Raw genomic sequence first — 22,381 nt, 5'->3', positions numbered from 1 at the left:
TATAACCATTTAGAACGTAACGTCATAGTTTATTATTGTCAGGAATCATCATTTTATTCTAACATTGCTCTATTTGGTTGGTTAAATGCGGGGGTATCAGAATAGACTTTTAAGACATATATCATCAAGATTTCCTGCAAAAGATTGCCTCCCATGCAATGTAGGCCTATTTTTAAAGCGTGTAACTCCCATTTCACTTCTCCATTTAAAATGGTTCGATTGGGTCTGTAGTTGATCTTCATAATGAAAACAAACAATACTTGAAGAAGTCACAATATACAGAACAGCAATTAAAGATTCCTGCTTTTTGTGTATAGTTTTGGTAAATCCACCAAAATGCACCTATCACTATTCCAATTCATTGCTAGCTAATATGAATGGATATGCCCTATAACAGTTATGATGTGGAGGATATGAAATGAAAATGTGTTTTACATGATAATTTTTGCGATTTTACATGGAATTTTAACTTGATCGGGTCACCCGATCAAATTAAAATATCTGTGTGTTTTTGTCTTTCAATTAAATCCTATTCCAAATCATGGAATGGGCTGAAACTTTCAAGATATGTTCTTTGTCTGTAACTTTTTGATATCTAATTACTGAATTTATAAGATAAGTGCTTGAATGCCCATTTTTTAATTTAAAACAAGCATCGCCGAGAGAGGGCGCTATATATCCAAAATTTGAATAATTGAAATTTTCTCAGAGAAGTGCAGTTGGAAAAATATCTAACGGTCTCTACGCTTCAGTAAGACTGTCATATTAGATGATATTCGATTATCAATCACATTATTGACCCTTTACCAAAGCTATACACAGGCTTTAAGGGCAGCATATCTGAACTTCCTTGAATTTAGGTCTTCGGCATGAAATATCTGCTTTTTATAGGTTGCTGTCCTTAAAAAATATATCCCTCCCCGTAAAGGTCAAGTCTGCCCCAGAAAAAGTGTTGATTAGAATAAATAGAGAAAATTCAAACAAGCATTGTGCTGAAAATTTCATCAAAATCATTTTAAAGTTTCGCTTATTTTTCACAAAATAAGTTATGCACTCTTCAGTGACATGCAAATGAGACAGTCAATGGTGTCCCTCACCTTTTTTTTTATTGTTATCATACAATATTTCATTTCTTGCAGTTTTGACAAAAAGGACCAACTTGATTGAACCATATAGTATTAAACAAGGCTAATTGCATATGTTCAGGGATTATTAATCGTTGTTTCACACGACAACAGGGAGAAACCTGGAATACTTCATATTTCACATAATAAAATACAAAAGAAATAGTGAGAACAGTCTCCTCATTTGCATACCGACAAGGATGTGAATATAACTATTTTGTGAAATTAAGCGAATCATAACTTTCTTATTTTACATCCGATTTTGATGAAATTTCCAGTGTTTTGCTTGTTAAATTTTTCTCTTTTTATTCGAGCCAACTTTTTGTTGGGGTAGACTTGTCCTTTAAGCAGGTATATTTTCTCGTCTATTTTGCTCGTTTGGAATATCATTTTTGGAGGACACAATGTATCATTGAATTGCATAAAACAGGTTCTCAGTGTACAGACATTGTTCAGTGATATACCCTCTATTGACTCAATATTATTTTGTGAAAGGGTACGTGCCTAGTTTTAAGACTACGATCTAACCCCCAAAATAATAATAATTCTGTAGAAAATATCTGAAGAATAAATATAGAGATCTACAGACTGCTAAAATAAATCGTTAAAAAATACGACCAATGATGCCTCACTTAAAAAAAATCTTACTTGTATTCCCATTTGTGAAATAATTATTATAAGATATTATCCCCTCCCTACATGAAAAATTGACTTTTCCTCTCATAATCATGACGATGTCCATGAAAACATGTTTTGACGATTTCACTAATATTTCTTGGTAAAGGAAATGAGACGTGGATATTAGAAACATTTAATATAGCTTTCATCCAGTGGTTTAAACCGCAAAAAAAAAAGCGTACTGATGAATGGATGGGGGAGGGGGGGGGGAGGGGAGGGAGAGAAAAAGGAAAACCCTCATTCACACAGACAGGTAGAGATTTAAAGGGGCGGGGGAGAGGGGTGGAAGGATGAACGAGAGTATGTGACAATCAAAACGTCATTCTCTCATAAAATCTCTTGAACGCTCCGGGGAGCGTTTCATCAACATTTGTGTCCGACAAGTTGGTTGTCAGATCTGACATCTTTCTTTGAATCTGATGGGCCGAGAGACACTGTTACTATGGTAACTGTCGGATAAAACGTTTGACAAGTCCTTTTATGAATCATCCTGATCTACACTTCTTCATATTTTGTCACTCCCATCATTTTTTCTCGCTTCCACTTCATGATTTTCCTTTAGACCCATGCACTATATCTTCCTCTCTCCCCTTTCTTCAACATCATTGACCTTCTAAAAAGTATATATATTTCACCATCCTTCATCCCCATCGTTCATGCTTTGTTTCACAATCCCTCTCCCTTTCACAAAAGTTATCTCAATGTCTTTGCCCCCCCCCCCATCTCTTTCTCACACACACACACACCCACAGGGTGGAGATTTGCTTCTGCAATCATATGAACTAAACAGAAAGAGACAAAATACTCAAAATTTGAAAGCATTTCAACCTCATGTGATATCTATTTCAAGTAATATATACAAAATACATGTATAACAATGTGACTTTCCCCTCAAGACACCTAAAAATAACTCAACGGAGAGGGAACTTGACAGTAACCATCAATCAGGTTAAATTGACTTCAGTGTGTGATTTGAACAGAAAATATCTTATTATTCTCAGGTATCAATCTTATAATTCACAAAAGGACACCAAACTAACAAAATTGTACATCTATGGGAATGAAAATGTAATCATACTTTATAAAATCTGAAAAAGAATATTTTGGTTTATGAAGCTATAGAAAGTTCTTCCTAAAAAGATGTTTCCTTAAAAGAAAAATCAAAGGGAACATTGTAACCATGTAGAAGCTTGAATAAATGATTTTTGCTAATGCTCTTATTTTTTGCATGATAAGGCTCAGATTAATATTAAAAATAACTAAGAATATGATAGTTTTTAAATTAATGACATAGTTTCTGAGATTTCAATTAATGAAAACTGCCATTCACGATGTTTTTCTCTGGTTCCTTTTTTATAACTACTCATTATATGATGGAAAACTATCAAAAATTACAGAAATCTATCTATTTTTCATCTTACATTCATTTTTAAGGGCTTTGTATCTCCCTATACATGTACATGTATAATATACTTGTTTACTATGTAGGGTCAGACAGCTCATTGTTTTATGTTTACATATCTCTTTAAACAATCATGTAAATAAATAAAAATGGTGTATTGTCAGATGTTAAGCAATATGAAGTTAAACCTGGGAGCAATACAGATTAAATATCAAATACACATCATTATTCACTCACCGATGAAGCAATTCTACTCTCTGCGTCTTTTTAATATATACCTTTGTGGCCTTAAAAAACCATTTACAAGCATATCATAATTACATCTAATCAACAAATGCTTGCCATGTGCAATAAACTTAAGTCCCAGTCTCCCAGATATACTTGAATAACCCAATCATTTATGACCATCCTGATCAAAACCCATAGCCTGAAAGGGGAAGTTCACCCTGACAAAAAGTTTATTGTAAAAATAGCAGAAAAAATAATAAAAAATATTGCCAAAGGTTTGAGAAAAATTCATCCAATAATCAAAAAGTTATTAGAATTTCAATTATTTGATTTGTGACGTCATATGCGAGCAGCATTCCTACATAGCGAATGGTAAAAAAATCAATGAAATGTCATTTTCTCAGAAAATTGAAAATGCTTTTCACTGTAACTTTTGTATATCAATAGACAAATCATTTCATACCCGATCATGAAAAGAAAAAAAAATAAGGCATCAGGAACCATACAAAATTTGAAATTCATACATTTTATATTACATAACACATGGGGCAGCTGCTCGTTTGTGACGTCACAAATCCAATATTTTGAACTCTAATAACTTTCTTACTCTTTAACGGATTTTCCTCAAACCTTCACTAATATTTTTTATTATTTTTTCGGCTATTTTCACGACAAAGTTTTCTTCAGGGTGAACTTCCCCTTTAAGCTGGCTAAATTATCTTTCAGTTGTTCAGAGTTTTGAAATGTTACACATCTTGTCACAACTGATCAACTAAAACCCAGTGATTAATTTTAGGGAGAGAAGTTTAAAAGGGAGAAAACAGAGGTTGAATTTGAGCTTCTCTCAAACATGAGAGGTGAATAATGTGCAATATCTGCTGAAACTATCAGCAGTCCATTAAAACTAGATATCATCAAATCTAACAAAACATAAAATACAAAGAAATTATCATATATTTTGTTTTGGGGAAGATTTGATGACTTTATATATTGACACTATTCAGAAAGATATTTTTGAAGTCAAACTGAGTGTAATGGCTTAGCTTTAGACCTTGCCTGGCTTGGGTAGTCACATGTCATCTAGTAAAAAATATAACATCAGTCATTAGGGCTAAAAGAGGTCTACAGCTAACTCTGCTCAGTTGAATCATTCAAGACCACAGAAATCTTTTTGACCAAAACAAAATTTGACTTAGCAGAGGTAATTGACACACTTTCATGAGATCTAAAGGAGGGAGGGGGTGTTTCACAAAGATTTATGTGTGACAAAAATTATAGCTGCATGCTGTATAAATAGCATCAATGCATTGGTCAAAACATGCTCGAAGTTACGATTTGGAGTTGTACCTTCCATCACTCGGTCTAAGATACCATTATATTTTCTAAAACTGGTTTACTGGAAACCGGTTCAGGAAACCAGTTTGGAAGATCTTTTTGCTAGCATTCCCATTTGATCACCTGAAAATGGCTTTCAAAACCACTTCACATAAAGCTATGGGAATACTCTCAGAAGGGTGACATGTTTCGTGCAAAATTTGAAACCGCAGTGTAGGCATTCTACATACAGTGTGTGGAGTAGCGTGCTCGAAATTTGAGCGAAGATCGCTTCCTGAAGAATGGTTGTGTCCTCACGCTAAAACCAGATTAACGAGGCCAAGCGATCTTCAAAACTACATCACAAGGTGGTTTTCTGAACCAATTTGGAAGATCGCTTCCAAGACCGCTTCAACCGTTCGCATTACACATTAAACTAGTTTCCAGTAAACTAGTTTTAGGACAGCAGTCTAGTGAGAATGGTGTCTTTTACTCACTTGGTCCAACTGTCAATCATTTAGTCACGTCCAGATGGTCTAATTTCTACTTTATCTACTTATTAATTTTCACTTTGTCAAATGAAAATTGGTTTATTATTAATTTATCTTATTAGTGGTGTTGGATGCCCTTTATTCTGAACTACACTCTGGTCTAAGGATGTGGTTTCAATATAGAAATCCAATTGTGACAGGTATCTCTAACAGTACAAGTTCAAGTAGTCAGCTTATTTGACACTCAAATCATTCATAACTAACTGGGAATAATCATTGAAATATTTTTCTTCATCATTAAAATACAAGGAAGTAACTAGCCAATGTAGGAAACACGCAATGTAAATGCAATTTTGTGATTTTTGGCCTCTCAAAATAGAGTTAGACCATGGTATTGTTAAACCAGAATATGGGGTCAATTGGAACAGCCTAACTAGACAATAAGACAGAATAGTAAATGGAATATATGTTAAATAGGCTAATTATTAATTAGACAAACAAGGTGTAGATGAAATAGGGAAATCCTACGACACTACACACTGATTAGTTTACAAATATTTGTGCCACGTCATTCTATGTTGTGAAGTATGCAGTCAAGTGCAGAGCAAAGATTGAAGTGTCATGCTTCAATTTTCAATTTTGTAAAAGTTTGACATGACAAAATTTTAGGGACAATTGCTGTGAACTATCCGTAAATTGTGCACAACTTTGTTGGGCTAGTTGACCACTGAGTCACAACTAGTTCAAGACAGAATGTTCTATTCACATATTGTTTGCAAATAGCTCACAAACAGGTTACATATAACGTCTCAGCTAAAAGGCATACTCATGTGCAGCTTCGCAATTCACAAATCATCAAAGAGAGATAAGACAATGTGTGAACTATTCATTAATACTTCACAAACATGTCGTGCCTATGCACGTTGTGACTTAAACTAGTCAGGATACAAATCACTGACTCACTTAATGCCCTGTATCATCAATCAATTCATGCCAATGCTGCAACCAAAATTGTGCAAGTGTCTAGGGACAGTGATTTTCCGTTTCTAAAAATTGCATTTTCCATTTCAGAAAATATCAAATTCTGTTTCCCCATAGACGTTGTGTACATGAAAAAGTGACAATTCCGTTTACATGGAAAATCAATACGCAATGAGTAGCGATGTCAAAATGCTCAAGCTGCTAAGAAGTTGAATCTGCCACTGTACTAACAACGCTTTAAAATCAATTTTAATTGAAGAGTTTTAAGTACAAAAACTATTTACAGAAACCTAATCAACATGAATACATCCACATCTTTCATATTATTAGCATTATTTTATGGTTAAATGAGAATTTATCGCTGATTTGGGGGACTTTTTGGACATCGTTTTGAGCAGTCAACTTTTGCGCCATTTTGGGTTTGTTGAATATACCATGATCATGATTATGGCAGAATACAGAGGGCAGCAACACACAGCCGTGTTTCTGCCTTTATGCGGACGTAAGTGTAATTTCATTTCAATACGATCGAGCGATGGAGGGGCTCGAATGCAGTTATGATGTGGGCATTGTCATGAATGTTGTAGCGAAGTGAGATCATGTTATTGTTTTTTCCAGTTGATATTCGCATTTTGTTGAGGATTCAGGAGTAATTTCTGTTGATATTCCATGCATGTTGAGAAAAAATATATTTTCCGCTTGAAAAGCCACTTTCCGTTTCAACATGCCAATTCCGTGAATTCCGTCAATTTTCCGTGATAGCGGAAAATCACTGTCCCTAAGTGTCATACCAGCATGAGGCAATGTGAGATGAAATGTTGACAAAGTTGCACTTTACCTTGAATAATACCATGCATTTCGTAAGTTCAAGCCGGATTTGATGAAAATATATCTGCTTTGCCAATCATAAGTATGTCCATCAAACTTCAAAAGTCCTTTCTTTCAGTTAAGTATTAACAATGTCTGGGCATCATTCCAACTGCATTCATTAAACTTTAATGACTTCACTTCAGAGCAACAGCTTTCAAGAAACTATCCAATGCTTTCTCTACTCCAAGCATATCCACCATCTTCTTAAATTCCTCCGGAGCTCTGTTCAGTGTTTTCTTGGTGTCCAACTTCGAGACTGAAAAAACCCCAAACAAACAGATTTATTCACTTTTCATTTATCAGCATAATGGAAATCACTAATAATGAAATATTAAAAAAAATCATATTTCAAATGTTCTTGTTAATAAAACATGCAAAGATCTGAAGCACTAAGACTGGTCATATGTGAATTGAAGACAGCAAAAACAAATGCAATTATTCATTGATTTAGTCGCCACAGAAATGCAGCGACCATAACTCATTTCTGCTTTGCAAGTGAGACAATAATGACTATGACTAGCAATAACTAACCTTCTTTGACTGAGCTGATTGATAAGCTGACCTCAGGAGTACATTTACCCATCCTTTCTACACTTATATTCCATGTTATATTGTAGATGATTCTAAAAGGGAATGAATTCAAATAACTGCTATATTAAAGACACAATAACAACAAACATTCATAAACGCAAAATTAATTTATAGGGGAAGACGGGGTAAGTTGTGACAGTTTTTGCTTTTTGCATGTTAGAATTAATATCATTAATAATCTTGTCAAAATAAGTACCTTGCCTTAAAATTTAATTCTTCTGAAATATTTTCCACCTATATATAACTTTCTATCCCCACACTGAAAGTCATCGTGACCTTTGAAAAAAAAAACGATGTCAAATGGCTCAACTTGCCCCATATATGGGGTAAGTTTGAGCCACCTTCTGGGGTAAGTTGAGCCACAAAAACTATGTACAAAATGTATGAGGGGAGAACCAGCATGTCAATTTTTTGTTTAAAGTCTTTTCACTTGCTAATTCTCTAAAAATACTAACATTCTTTAAAAGGAAAAGAGCAGTCATGTAAATTTGCTCCTTTCAGCCAGCATTTCAATCGATTTTTACAGTTTGTTTGTTTTTTAAGATACATTACCATAGGAATTACCATGGCTCAACTTGCCCCATGCTGTTTGGCTCAACTTACCCCAGTGCGAACTTAGTGCGATAATTTTGTATCCACACATTTAGTATGCATCTATCATATAAAAGACTATGACAAGAATGAAGATCCATACCTGGACTAATAATGTTGTTATCATGTCTTTATTATATTTAAAGATGTGTGTGTTTATAAAGCACTTATCTATTTCACACTCTTTTTTACTTTTTTGGCTGAAATTCATATTTTTCCCTCTAAAAAACTACTTTTTGTTTCAAAGGGGTTAGGGGTTATGCTATGGGTCATCAATACATGACACCACCACAATGTCTGACTCATTCATTATTGGCCTGGGGCTGGTGGCTCAACTTGCCCCTATGCTCAACTTACCCTGCCTTCCCCTATATATGCCTAATATTGAGAATTCATTGATATAAAGGCTATTACCAAAGCAAAGCAATAACCTTGAAAAGTATTGACTATGCTCTGGATTTAAAGACTTGTACATGCAAGTACTTCTTGTTTGTTTAGTTGATTATTTGCAACATTCTATGTTCATTTTGTCCTGTACCTAGTTTATAATGTAGATGAATATCCTGGGCCTGTATATGTTTTGTGTAACATTTGTTCCTTTTCTCCCTAATATCTAGTTGTGTAGTTATGTGGATGGACAGAGTAAAAATATAAATACAGACAAAAACATCAAATTAAAATGATCGTATACATATATATCTTAACCCTATAACGCCGGGGGGGGGGGGGGGGGGATATTTACGATAAATCTGCTGCATGAAATTTTTCAACCATGCCGCTTGCTGACTTTTTACTTTTAAATCTCGCTCAACTTTTGAGACCAAATTTGTGATGACGCGGCCAAGAAATTATGCAACATTGTGTAAGTGCATGTCAGACAGTGAGACCCAAAACATGAATTCATGTACAATTCCAATGCAAATTGTGTATTTAGCTAAAATTCATAAATGTATCATTATTTCATTACTTTTACTGATTGAACTTAATTAATTTCATCTTGTTTATGATCAGAATTAAATGTGCAACAATTTCCATTGAAAAAACAATAAGAAACAAAAAAAATACAGGAGAAATAAAAAAAAACAATAAAATACATAAGAAAAAATTGTGTTATCAATTTGTTTTTGAAGTACATTTAATTGCGATCCTACAAAGAGTTTGTGAATAAAAATAAGCAGTTTTGGGGCTGTATAACAGTTGATTAGGGAAAATGTTTTATTTCATGCATAAATTCGCATAATTAATTCATGAAATGAAAAATATCATTATAAAAAAAAAAGAGCCTTGTAGATTTTATCACACACTACCACTGGGCAAATTTTTGCGGCGCTCGAAAGCCAAGATCCCCCCCCCCCCGGCTGTGAGAGAGGTCCAAATAATCTGGCTATTTTCGGGTTAAAGCCCCAAATATTTCATTCTAAAATAATCAGTCTTTGAAAATTTTCAGATGTGGTACTATAGTAGTATTGCGAGTCAGAATCATTACACCAACATCAGATAAGACAAGAACTAAACAACATTGTTAAAGATTCAAACTATTTTTCATTTTCAAAATAATTGCAAATTATTATTAGGGGAATGAAATTTTTGGACAATTAGGCTTGTGTCAAAACAGAAAAATCAAAGAATAACAAGTGGAATGCCTCTGGCGGTCTCACCTGCATCACGCGATTCAATATAGCAGCAGTGCCGACTTTTAAAACTACATGTACTATAACTCGCACAAGATGTTCAGTGATACTTAGTTACTCTTATTTCCACGTTTTATGAACTAGACCAATACACTAAAAAGAGATATGATGGTAATTCAACAAATACCCCCAATTTGGCCAAAGTTCATTGACCCCAAATGACCTTTGACCTTTTTCATGAGACCTAAAACTTGCACAGGATGCTCAGTGATACGTGATTACTATTATGTCCAAGTTTCATGAATCAGATCCATAAACTTTCAAAGTTATGATTGTAATTCAACAGATACCCCCAATTCGGCCAAAGTTCATTGACCCTAAATGACCTTTGACTTTAGTCATGTGACGTGAATCACATGCAGGATGTTCAGTGATACTTGATTAACCTTATGTCCAAGTTTCATGAACTAGGTCCATATACTTTGTAAGTTATGCTGTCATTAAAAAACTTAACCTTCGGTTAAGATTTGGTGTTGACGCCGCCGCCGTCGGAAAAGTGGCGCCTATAGTCTCACTCTGCTATGCAGGTGAGACAAAAACAAGTTTGAGAAAAATCGGACAAATAATGAGAAAGTTATGAGCATTTGAATATTGCAATCACTAATGCTATGGAGATCCTCCCATTGGCAATGCGGCAAGGATGTGTGATGTCACATGTGAACAACTTTCCCTTTGATGGACTATAAAATACCCCCAAAATGTTTCTTTTTTCTTTTTCCTATGGTGATACAAATTTTTTATCCATGATGTATTCTTTAAAAATCTGTATAACATACTCTCCTATAGAAATAACACATGATCTACTGATAAATGTGATAAAAGAGGCAGTTTAAGTGAAATACATACTAAAGTAATGCGGAGAGTTGTTCACAAGTGACATCACACATCTTTGTTGCATTGAACTGAACATCCTCCATGAGATTTCCCATAGCATTAGTGATTGCAATATTCAAATGCTCATAACTTTTTCATTATTTGTCCAATTTTTCTCAAACTTTAGTGGGTCTGTTTCTTTGATTTTTCTGTTTTCACACAAGCGATCTTTTTCCAAATGTTTCATTCTCCTTGTGGTGATACCACACCATTCTAAATTTATTGATCTGAAATGACTTCAGACTTTGTAGCTTTATGTTCATACCAAATGATGATACTTTGTGATTAGTTTCATGAATAAGACCTTCCTTTATATTGGGGATGATGCTGCTTTCAGCATCGGAAAAGCAGTGATTAAGTCTTGTTCATGCTATGAAGGCGCGACAACATACTTTGATGAAAAACATTTCTCTAGAGTGATTTATGTTTGTTTAAACAGAGCAGTTATATGTAAGATTCTTTTGTTACAAAGTTTGACTAGTTGGTTAAAAGTTGGTCACAGCATGGCAAGTACATGTATTCATTAGTTCTGTGCTTGTCGTAAAAAATCCTGTGTTGTAAATTGTTACTCTGACCAGGCTTGTCAAACTCTGTAAGAGCTCTGTGGAAGTGGATAAACTTACCCTCTCTGCTGAGGACACATGATTTGAAGAGCTGTTCCACCCAGACCATCAGGTAGGCTAACTACCTCAGGATATTCGTTCTGAAAATAAAAATTCAAACTGATAATTTGGTCTGCCAGTTAAAAACTTTTCAAATATGAAGCAAACCTCCTTAACCTTTTCAACAGACAGGCCAATAAATATATGGCAGCAAACGAAAACCCCAAAATAATGCAAAGGAAGGAGTCAACTATTCCCGCTGTCACAGGTAGATATTCAAAATTAACTTTACAGTTATTTTCCCAAGTTAGTTATGGGAGTTTTAATCAGGGTAAACAATTTTTTTTTACTCATTTACCCAACCTCTAAAAATAGCGATACTGGATATTTAAACCAGGATTCCATGTCTAATAGGTACAGTAAATACCATAGTAAACGCGCTCTCTGTCCGTAATTTTTCATAACTACGTAACAGTGGCAACGTATACAAATGAGTTTGATTTGAACGTGTTCCGAGCTTTTGAATCCTGATGTTATACGACCTGTAATGATTTCATGTTAAACGAAAGTACTTTTAATATTTACTGATTTAAAAAGGAAGTTAGGGGTAAAGGTCATGAACCACGCCCGAAGCATCAGGTTGGGCAAGGCTATGTGTATTCGGGTGTAGAGAATCAGTCATTACGTTTTCTGATTTGATCGAAATAGGTTCTGCTAATTTTATTTCCACTAGCAATGGAAGCTGTGTTATTTCTTTTTAGCCTGTTTGCTAATCTTCAGAAGTCGAACATGGCATATGTTGACTTTATCATTGATTTGTCATAATTGTGGAAAACTCACATGCGGTAGTGAGCATAATTTGAATATTCTTATTATTAATTAGTTGACGAATGTATTAGAATTATGAATTTAATTCAAATTGTTACGTGTTACTAATTTTGGGATAAATAATATGATAGAATGTAACGTTAAACATTTAATAATTATTTGATTATGATAATGTATCAATTGTGACAGTCAGAAGAGTTGTGATTATTTTCAAATGTAATTTTTCAATCCGGAATAGAATATGGAGTACATGCGTATGATTAAGGATGTGTGGGTTCTGAAAGTGTTCGGTAATGATTTTCTAGAAGAAAGTTTGGATTCTATTTTCAAAAAGAGTTTTATTTCTGGGTTGAGCAATCGGCAGTCAGATTCCAATGCACGTAAAGGTCCAGACGTTCTGGAAGGATGTCAACGGGTCAGCATCAGATGTTCATCGGCACTGAGCCGCCAGTAGGCCTAGTCAACTGCTAGTCATCGCCTGCGGGCATGATGATGTTGACATTGACACAACAAGTATCAAAAGGACTCTTTCACGTTTAAGAATTACACGGGGCCCCATCGGTGGACTTTTTAAAATTTTATATGAATTATGCTAATTTATGCATAAATCATACTTTTTGCTCTAATTCATTAAATAAAGCTCCTAGAATGCTAATTTTTTGTAAAAAATATTCTTTCTAGCATTCTTAACAATCGCAATTGAACAAAAACTTTGTTTCAGAAATCAATTTCTCATGCATTTTATTGTTTTATGAATTTCTTATGTATTTCATTATTTTTCAACCTTTTGTTTTTCTTTGTTTTTTCACCAGATTTATTGCACAACCTTTTTGAAGCATAATTATGCTAAAATCAATTGATTTCAGCTGTTTAAAGTAAAAATAATCATATCTTTATAGATGAAAAAACTCAATTTGCATTTACTTTGTTAACAAAATCACGGAACAATTTTTGGTCTGACATGCACTTACGAAATGTTGCGTAATTTCGGAACCGCGTACCCGGGTGTCGTAAATTTGATCTCGAAAGATGCGTGCAATAAACTCTGTGAGTGGCGTGGTCAAAAAATTTCACACTATGGAATGATCGCAGAAAATGTTGAGGGGGGGGGTTGATTCAACCCCCCGGCCATTTTAGGGTTAAAACAAATAGGAGTAATGCCAAAACTTTGTAAACAAATAAAAGAATCTGCTTGTTCATTACAGGGGTATTATAATAACAAGACTAAACAGAGATTTTATAAAATCAATTACATCTACCAATCTACCAGTAAGTTAATTAATCAATATGGATACAAACTCATGTAGGTAGTGTAAGGTATTACAATTGCAATAGGTGACTAAACATTGATGACATTACAATCTGACTAATGCAAACACAATTCAAAGATCCAGCACTGAGCAGAATTTATTAGTGGTTTACTTAAATCAATAACAATTTATGTTATTAGGATCTAAAGCAAAACTCCGTCTATTTGATAATATAAAAATATAAATGCAAAATTACGAATTGCTAAGGGTAAGCCAATGTAAATATCTTGGTGTAATAACAGACAGCTTCCTAACCTGGACCCCCCAAATTGACAGTGTTCGGAAGAAAGTTTTACAGACATTTTATTCTTTAAAACGCATTCGATGTTATATGCCCCAAAACACAGCTCTTATGTTGTATAAGGCTTAAATCCAACCGATATTTGACTATTGTTGTACAATCTGGAGAAATGGCTATAAAAGCCAACTAAATCGTCTCCTAGTTCTACAAAACAGGGCACTGAAATCTGTCTTAGAAGTAAACAGTAGATTTAGTACCGCAAATATATATGCCATTTTAAAGGTTGATCAACTCAACAAGAGATGGAACAATCAGTCAATTTTTACCATTTTTAAATTGGTCAATGATCTAGCTCCATCTATCTTTTGTTCTCGAATCACACTTAAATCACGAGAATATATTTTAAGAAACACAGACCGACAAATTCAATTAGCGAAGCATCATTCTAATTATCTAAAAAACAGTCCCCTTTATTCAGCTTCTGAATTATTCAATAACCTACCCGCAATAACCCGATTAGAAAAAAACCCGGCTACATTTGCACGTCTCATATCACTTTCTTAATTCAATTCTCCACCCCGATCACCCTTGATGATACCGCATTATATATCTTCATTTTTTATACATTAATTTTGACATAACTTTGTATATTATTTTCGTCTATTTATTTTTCATTTCTGTTTACTCCAATTTTACTTTTGCCAATTGTATTTTACCTATGCTTTGATATATTTTCGTTTTTCGTTTTTATTTTGTATGCTTGTTTTATGTTGATATTATTTGTTATTATCATTTGTCCACGGCCTTGCTGAAAAGCAGCTTCTAACTGAAAGCAGGCTTTTTAACCATGATTAAATAAATAAAATACAAAATACAAATACTACACTATACACAACATTGAAACAATCCATTTGAACAAAAATGTATTTTAAATAAATGTGTTTATTTTTCTTCAAATGAGTTACCTTGAAATGTGAGAAGATCTTAACCCTATGTTGGTACCATCTAGCATATTCTGCATACCCTCTTAGGAATGGCTGAAGGTCACACTCTTTCTCAGCTTCTGATAGAAAGGTCATCATTTCACCCAAGCAACAAGGATCTACTTCCAGGTCAAGCTTTTGAATGACAGCCTTTTTCATATCAGAACTTGTCTCCTCTGCTGCTATTGCTTGCTCTTCAGCAGTTTGTTTTACCTGTCATTACACAATCATATACAGTTATAATGTGCAATACACAACATATTTGATTGAGGTAGGATGACCTTGAGTGATTTACTACATGTACATATATTAAAATCAACTTTCATACCATAGTCAGCTTGACTGGAAAAATATTCAAATAATTTCCATTAAAATAAACAATAAAAAAACTGTACATAATAGAAAAATTCATTAAAAAACATTTTATAATGATTTTTTTCTAATATATATTTAATCATATTTCTTTAAGAAAAAAATGTGCAGTTCAAGGGCTAAATTTACAGATTTAACTTTAAAAAAGGCATAATTGATTCAAATGAAACATATTGAAACCCCATAGATAAAGTCATATTATGATTTTCCATTTTCCATTTTGTTTGCTTTGTTTGTTTGCTTGAAATTTATTTCTGCGTTCCACATGTTCAACATAATACAACATAATCAATTATTACATAGATTTTACATATATATATATACATTTTAGACACACCTATCATTTACAATCTCTTTCTGAATATAAAAAAGTATATGAAAAATATTATTTAACTAAATTTCAGAACGCAGGAGACCGTCGTCATTTGTTGGTCTCATTATAGTCAAATCTGTAAAATCATTATAGTCAAATCTATAAAAATGAAATATTGTATAATTTAATCAATGAAAAACAAAATAGTCAGTGAGGGACATCATCGACTGTCTCATTTGCATGTCACTGAGTTGTGCACCACTGTTTTGTGAAAAATAAGCAAAACTCTTAAATGCATAACTTTCCTATTTTATGTCCGATTTTCAGTGTTATGCTAGTTTGATTTTTCTCAATTTTAATACTCAAATCAACATTTTTCTGGGGTGGACTTGACCTTTAAAAGCTGTTTGCTGGGGTAGACTTGATTATTTGAAGAGAAAATTATGACTTACCACAGTTTCCTCTACTTGAAAAGATGCAATAAACTTAAGACCAGAGCAGTTTCCTTCTAGTCTTTGTGACCTGATGATACGCTGTGGATTGTTACTTGTTACATGTGTAGTAGCATCAGTCAGTTGGACACCACTAACACTAGACTGCATATCATGCTGCATATAGAGGTGAGAGGACACAAGAATAGGTATCAGATTGTGTACAAAGAGTCAAAGACCTCTGAATGATTGAACTGTATATTTTAATTGTCACTGGCTTTGGAACAGCATGAAAAACTATAGTAACTTGTTTGGAAAACTACAACAAAGACTAAATCTCATATTGTCTTAGTCCATGTATCCTTCATAACTTGGAAATCATACTTCAGAATTAGACAAAAAGTTATACAAAATTTAATTGACCCTTTAAAACCATCAGATTACTATGTTCTATACCAGGGTGCTACATAAGCACTTGCTCTGGGCAAGTAAAAGTTAGGGTCGGGCAAGTGTTTTGAAGTAAAGACCAAAAGTACTTGCCCGAATTGGGCAAGCGAAATTCTTCCAGTAGAATGACCAAAATTAGGGTCGATATATGATATTGACCCTAATTTTAGTCATGGCAGGCAAGACAAATTCAATTTGGAAAAAGAAATGCAATAGCAAGGTAGATCAGTTCATGTCAAAAGAGAGCAAAAGGTCAATGGTTTATAAAACTGCAAAAAAATTTTTTAAAGAGGTAAAACTATTTTTTCAAGGATTTTTTGGGGCAAGTGAAATAGATTTTGGGGCAAGTATATTTCAACTATTTAAAAATGCACTTGCTTGTAAAAAGTTATGAAGCACCCTGTATACTATCATGAAAGGATCTCTGAAGCTAAAGTACACGAGCAAGTGCAAAATAGCTCTGGGTTGAATTTATTTTTCCTTAATAGTAGACCAGTACATGTACCTCATCAAACAAGTTTGTGGATAAATTCCCTAATAAAAACAAAGTAAAACTGTCCGATTCTGATATTATTCTTTGGGGAGAAGCTTCACATAATAATGGCCTAGGTTTTTGTAGGCTTACATGAATACCGGTAAGATCATTTAGAAATCAGTGGGGGTAACAGCTGTGACTCAAATAAAGCTCACTTACCATACCAAGCATTTCTTGTCCTTCATTTTTCATTTTCAGTATATCCCTGAAGAGTAAAAACACAGTATTGAATGTCAGAAGGAGTTCTCTATCCAAATACAGATTGATACAAGGTTATCAACTTGTACATATTGAATATAAAGAGTTTCACACAGTAGATAACTTGGAAAATAGAACAGATGGAGAATATATTAAGTTCCACATGTGCATCTCTTAACAAATGTTTTCATTTACACAATGAGTGGCTTCAAATATTTTAAATAAAATTAGAAATGTTTCATTCCTTTAATTCTATGCACTAGAAAATCATGAATTAATATAGAAACACAAAATATTCTTTAAAATATCTGAACTGGTCATTTACAAAACTGTATTGCCCTAAATTTTCTGAATATCATGAGATAGGTATATTGTTTGTATTTTGCTCGGTCTCTCTGCCCGTATTGACTTTGCATGCAGAGATGGCGCAAAAGTTGTATTTTCCCTGGTCTCATATCCGGGCATTGGAGGATGCGCATTGAGAGATACCCTTCATAATGATCCGCGCACCAGCAATATACGTCATAGTAAGACAATGATGGATCCAGGCGCTTACAAGTATTTCATAATAGTAACGTGCAGAGCATAGACCCTACCATAAACATGACACAAAAGAAATCTATTATTAAAAGAAATATCGAAATTTTCTTGATTTTTGCTCTGCATGTAGAAATCTGATTTAGATGATAATGAAAATATTGACTGATCAGGGAACATCAAATATATTGCCCTTAAAAAAATCATGATTCTTTTGCAATATATTTGATGTTCCCCTCAAGGCCAGTCAATATTTATACCTCCACTTTTATGGTATTGTTTCTAGGATTCCATTCATTACTTTTCATGTTTTACGTATAAACCTTCCTACATCACCTTTTCAACATTTTTTTTAAACCTCATAAAATTTCTTACCCAACTAAATATAAAGTTGAACTTGGTATACTCAGAGCAGCCATGTTTTCTCTTTCTAGGTCATCTTCTAGGTCATTGACCTCTTCTTGTAATCTCTTTGCTTCAGTCATGTAAACCTCCTGCATTCTTTTTAGCTCCTCCATGGAGAACCTAGATCCTTGAAATGGACCACCTGATGATTCTCCTTTTCCCTTGTCGTCTCCACCACTAAGGGCAGGTAACCTGTAATTACATCACAATTCAAGATTAAGATTGTTAGCGCAATGTGCCAATCGTGGTATTTTATTGACTGAATGATACAGATACAGAAGTGAGATTGTTTTTACTTACAATGTATCCTCCCTGTTTGCTACTGTCGACTCTGATCATGTCAAGGAACAAAAGAAACATGTCCATTCTGAAACTGAATGAACTGTATTTGGGCATTTTCACGGTAACACGGCACAATTTTATGAACCTTTCATTGTGTGTATCTCTAAAACAACAAATGATGGGAGTTTGCTTTTGATAGAATTAATAAAGTGAACCTTGCTTTATACTCTGATACAAAGTTTTTCAATGCAACCACATTTGTTACGCATCAGCTAGCAAAAATGTGTCAGTTACCGACGTTACGCAAAAAGGGCATGCAATTTTACAGTGTTCAGTAAAATTGAAATATGTCCCTGAGTAGAAAGAGTAGGCCTAATAAGTTGAATATGTAAATATACCTTCATTACTAGTTAAGATGTATATACATATTGAACAAAAATGTTAAAAATATTAAATAATTTGTTGTCTTTTGGGGGTTATAACTTTTCCATGACAATGCTGGTAACTGATGTAAATCTGCCAAAGAGATAACATATGGTAGCATACCCAAGTTCCTAGGAACAAATCAATGTATAATTTTCTTGGTATTTACATGGGCATTTTCAGCACAGATGGACACTGAGGCAAAAAAAAATCAAACTGATATTCATATCAAATGCTTTATGCTTTTTAATAAAACAAGACCTGAAGTTTCTGGGACAATTGTTTTTATTCGACTCTGGCTGCCATTTCGAATTTCAAAATGGCCGCCAAAGTATGGATACAAATTTAGTGTTGAAAACAGTATATTGACACATTTTGTTTTGTCAGATTTTTAAAGAACAGGTTTGATCATGTTTTCCCTGTGATTTAGCTTGCTATTACACTTCATAAAATCCCATAGAAATAAACACCAGGAATCCATTTACCTGATAAAAAAATTATTGATGAAGTATATGATATGGTACGTAACATAAAAAACATCAACTTTTTTTCTCATTTCCCAGAAAAGAGGTTATATTTTATGAAACCTAATACTAGATCTAGATTTCCTCCTTAGGTAACACCCCTCCCTTCTTAACCAAAATTTATAAAGATAATGGGGTACCATTTATAGATTTAATATGTATAATGTCAGTAACCATGATACATGTACATGTAAAACAATGGTTACCAATAGTGAAATGCAAATGTGGTCAATTTTACGGTGCAGAAATACTTGTTATTGAAGTCTTTCACTTAGTTAAATCACACCAGAAGGCAGGAGCTTGCTGTTGACTTTTAAAAGGTATAACTATAGTTCACAAGGAATACTATATGAAATTATGAAGGAAGTTGCATTCCAATCGAGCAAAAAAAAAATTACTGATTGTCTTAGTTACATAGGCCTATATACTATATAGTATATACAGGCCCCAGCCCACTCATTCAATGAACAAGGTTATAATATAACCTTGTTCTCAGTTTTATCTCCATGTGTGGCAAAATAAGGGTGGCAATGTTTGGCTTATTTTCTCTTTTTCTTTGGGGCAAATGCTTGATTTTTTTACACTGACAGTTTCCATTACACCTATTATTCATATAACTTGGCTCTTATTTAAATTTGATTCTTTAAATCATTTTTTTCTTAATTAAAAATAGAGATAAAAAAATGAAAATTTTCTTGCCATATTACTTTCCACCAATAGAGGGCGTACCCAAAAATATGCCCAAAATTCAAGTTTTTGAGCGCTCTGGTGAATACAAAAATTATTCCCAAGTTACTAAAGAAAAATAAATTGCAACTGTATGGAAATTAGTAATTTTGGTCACAAAAGTGATATTTTAATGATTTTTTAAAGTGTGTGCCCTGTACAACATTGGCATACCATAGTCCTACCTGTAGATTCCCCACAGGCAGGGTGGTAGCAGTGAACAAGTGCCCCAGCCCATGGACTGAGCCTCTGAGGGAGGCATATCTCTTTATTTCAGATAAGCAAGAGCAAATTAAGCAAAGTTTATTTTGTAATGAATGACTTCAATGTAGACCTACCCTTGCGAAGAAATATCAAAACTCATATGAGGATCACTCTCTGAAGAAAACATTTTAGGCAGGCAAATGAAGTCTTGAATATTCTAGAAGAAATAAAATTGACAGCCTAGGCTGCAGTATCATCAATCATCCAGCTGGGCTTGACACTGGACCTGTCTTTAGTCTTAATCTAATTAATGCTCCACTTTTACTAGTACTACATGTCCAGTCCACTCCAGAGATGGATAACATTTAATAGTCTATGGTCCACTCCAGCTAACTTTCGCGTCAACTGAGCTTTCTGAATGAAGCTAGCCAGTAGAGTAGTATGTAGTTCTCTAGATCTCAATTATTATTATTGCAGCCCACGCGGCCGGGCCAAGCCAACAAGGCAACACAACAGTCAGAGTCTGGCACCCCCGTCGCCCCCGGCCCCGTGTCGTCCAGACTGGAGTTGGATCTGTGCCAGTTGCTGATGAAATATGAATACCGGTATCGTTGTTAGTTTCAGCAAACGGTTTCAGTTTACATTCTACGGTTTCAAACGAACTGACTATTCCACAATGACTATAACAAACACATTCAACATTCAACCGCTAAAAAGATATCATTACCGGTACCGGCACGTAAATTGTTTACGAGATCGATCGAGAGCGCGCCAGTTGCGCTTGCCGAGCCGACGACCGGCCGAGTATAGTACCGGGTACATGCGCAAGTGAAACCAAAATTCGCGGGGTTTCAAAATAGTCTTTATCCCAGAATTTGGATTTTGTTTACACCATGAAGTTCTTCTTTTGTTGTTGTTGGTTGTAATAAAAATGATTAATTTAGGATTATATCATTGAAAATTATGAAAAAATTTCATAATAGCTGCCAGCTTATTTTTAATCAATCTATTTTAACCAATTACAGGCCTTGCAAAGCTGCCAGATTGAAAAAAAGACTAGAATGTCGGTGACAAAGCGGGGATTTCCCATGACGAAATCCAAAACAAAGTTTAGATAAATCGACGATGGTAATTGAAGGTAAAGTCCACCCCAAATAATGTTGATTGAATGAAGACAAATCAAGCAAGTATAACGCTGAAAATGTCATCAAAGTTATATGTATAATAAGAAAGTTATGACATTTGGATTTCGCTTATATTTTTTACAAAACGTATAACCTATTGATGTGCCCAAATCCCGGGGGGGCACTCGACCAAAAAAGTGGTAGGGGTGTGCCGCTGGCGAGACAAAAAAGGGGGGCCTTGGAGCGGGCTTATTGTAAAAAGGAGGGTCCTCGGAACGGGCTTCTGAACTACAATTTTGTGAAAACGGGGGTCCTTGGAACGGATCGCCAGCGTGTGAGTACGTGCGTATGCACGGGCATGCGTCACTGATCTCTTTTTATAGAGATCAGTGGCATGCGTGCATGATGCAGCTAGCGCGGCCTCCGCCGGGTGCGCTCGGGCAGAGACGATGGTCGGACAGCGCTCGGCGGCCGCTTTTCACCAAAATTGCAGCAGTTTAATGCAACCGGAACGGCGTAACGAAAAATATGCGAAGCTCTGGAGCGGATTTCTTTCTTCTTTTTTCTCGATAAGAACAAAATGCTATGCCTTGGAGCGGCTTTCTTGGTTTTTTTTTCTCAATAAGACAAAAATGCTATGCCTTGGAACGGAAATTTGGGTGTAAAAATGGGGGTCCCCTCCGCGGCACATACCCACTATGCATTATATACTGAGCGTCCCCCCCCCCCCCGGGGCCAAAATATAATATAGCTCTGGGAAACGGGGTTCCCCAAGAAATCTTTAGGGGTGTTGCGGCTATCTTATTTTCATGATAGTCACCACCAATGGCGTACCTAAGATCCTCCACAGGGGGACGAATTCGTCCGCCCAAAAATTTGACCCGGAACAAAAAAAAGTCTTCAACCACAAATATAGGATTCCGTACCAGAATAACAATTGACAAGCAAGCAAAAAAAAAAGGTCTTCAAACTCGTCAGGGTTACGTCCTTTGCAAGGGTTGTGACTCGTCAGGGGGGGGGCAGAATGCCCCCCTAGGTACGCTAGTGGGCAGCACTCCCAGG

The 22,381-nt window shown here is 34.7% G+C and overlaps 1 protein-coding gene across 1 annotated transcript; it reads right to left on the bottom strand.

Annotated features, from left to right (window-relative positions):
• Positions 1–5,611: 5,611 nt before the first annotated feature.
• LOC121410155 (centromere protein P-like) lies at positions 5,612–20,973 on the bottom strand. The gene is made up of 8 exons (XM_041602050.1): positions 20,330–20,973; positions 18,007–18,228; positions 17,056–17,101; positions 15,936–16,091; positions 14,781–15,011; positions 11,458–11,537; positions 7,620–7,711; positions 5,612–7,344 (listed from the first exon to the last, which is right to left on the bottom strand). The coding sequence occupies exons 1-8, from the start codon at positions 20,380–20,382 to the stop codon at positions 7,223–7,225; spliced, it is 1,002 nt and encodes a 333-aa protein (XP_041457984.1). The 5' UTR covers positions 20,383–20,973; the 3' UTR covers positions 5,612–7,222.
• Between the last annotated feature and the right edge of the window lie 1,408 nt (positions 20,974–22,381).

This window comes from Lytechinus variegatus, chromosome 3 (genome assembly GCF_018143015.1).
Source record: "Lytechinus variegatus isolate NC3 chromosome 3, Lvar_3.0, whole genome shotgun sequence".
Classification (NCBI taxonomy): Eukaryota; Metazoa; Echinodermata; class Echinoidea; order Temnopleuroida; family Toxopneustidae; genus Lytechinus; species Lytechinus variegatus.
The sequence above is the reverse complement of the archived record's forward strand: the minus strand, read 5'-3'. Positions and strand labels throughout refer to the sequence as shown.

What these genes read in the sequence shown, in the direction of transcription:
- LOC121410155 (XM_041602050.1), bottom strand. Translation starts at nt 20,382, where the DNA reads ATGTTTTCTTCAGAGAGTGATCCTCATATGAGTTTTGATATTTCTTCG. An exon ending in TTCAAGTAGAGGAAACTGTG is followed by an intron (nt 15,012 to 15,935) that starts GTAAGTCATAAT and finishes GTGTAATGACAG; the next exon opens with GTAAAACAAACTGCTGAAGA. An exon ending in AGATCTTCTCACATTTCAAG is followed by an intron (nt 11,538 to 14,780) that starts GTAACTCATTTG and finishes TTTTATTTTCAG; the next exon opens with AACGAATATCCTGAGGTAGT.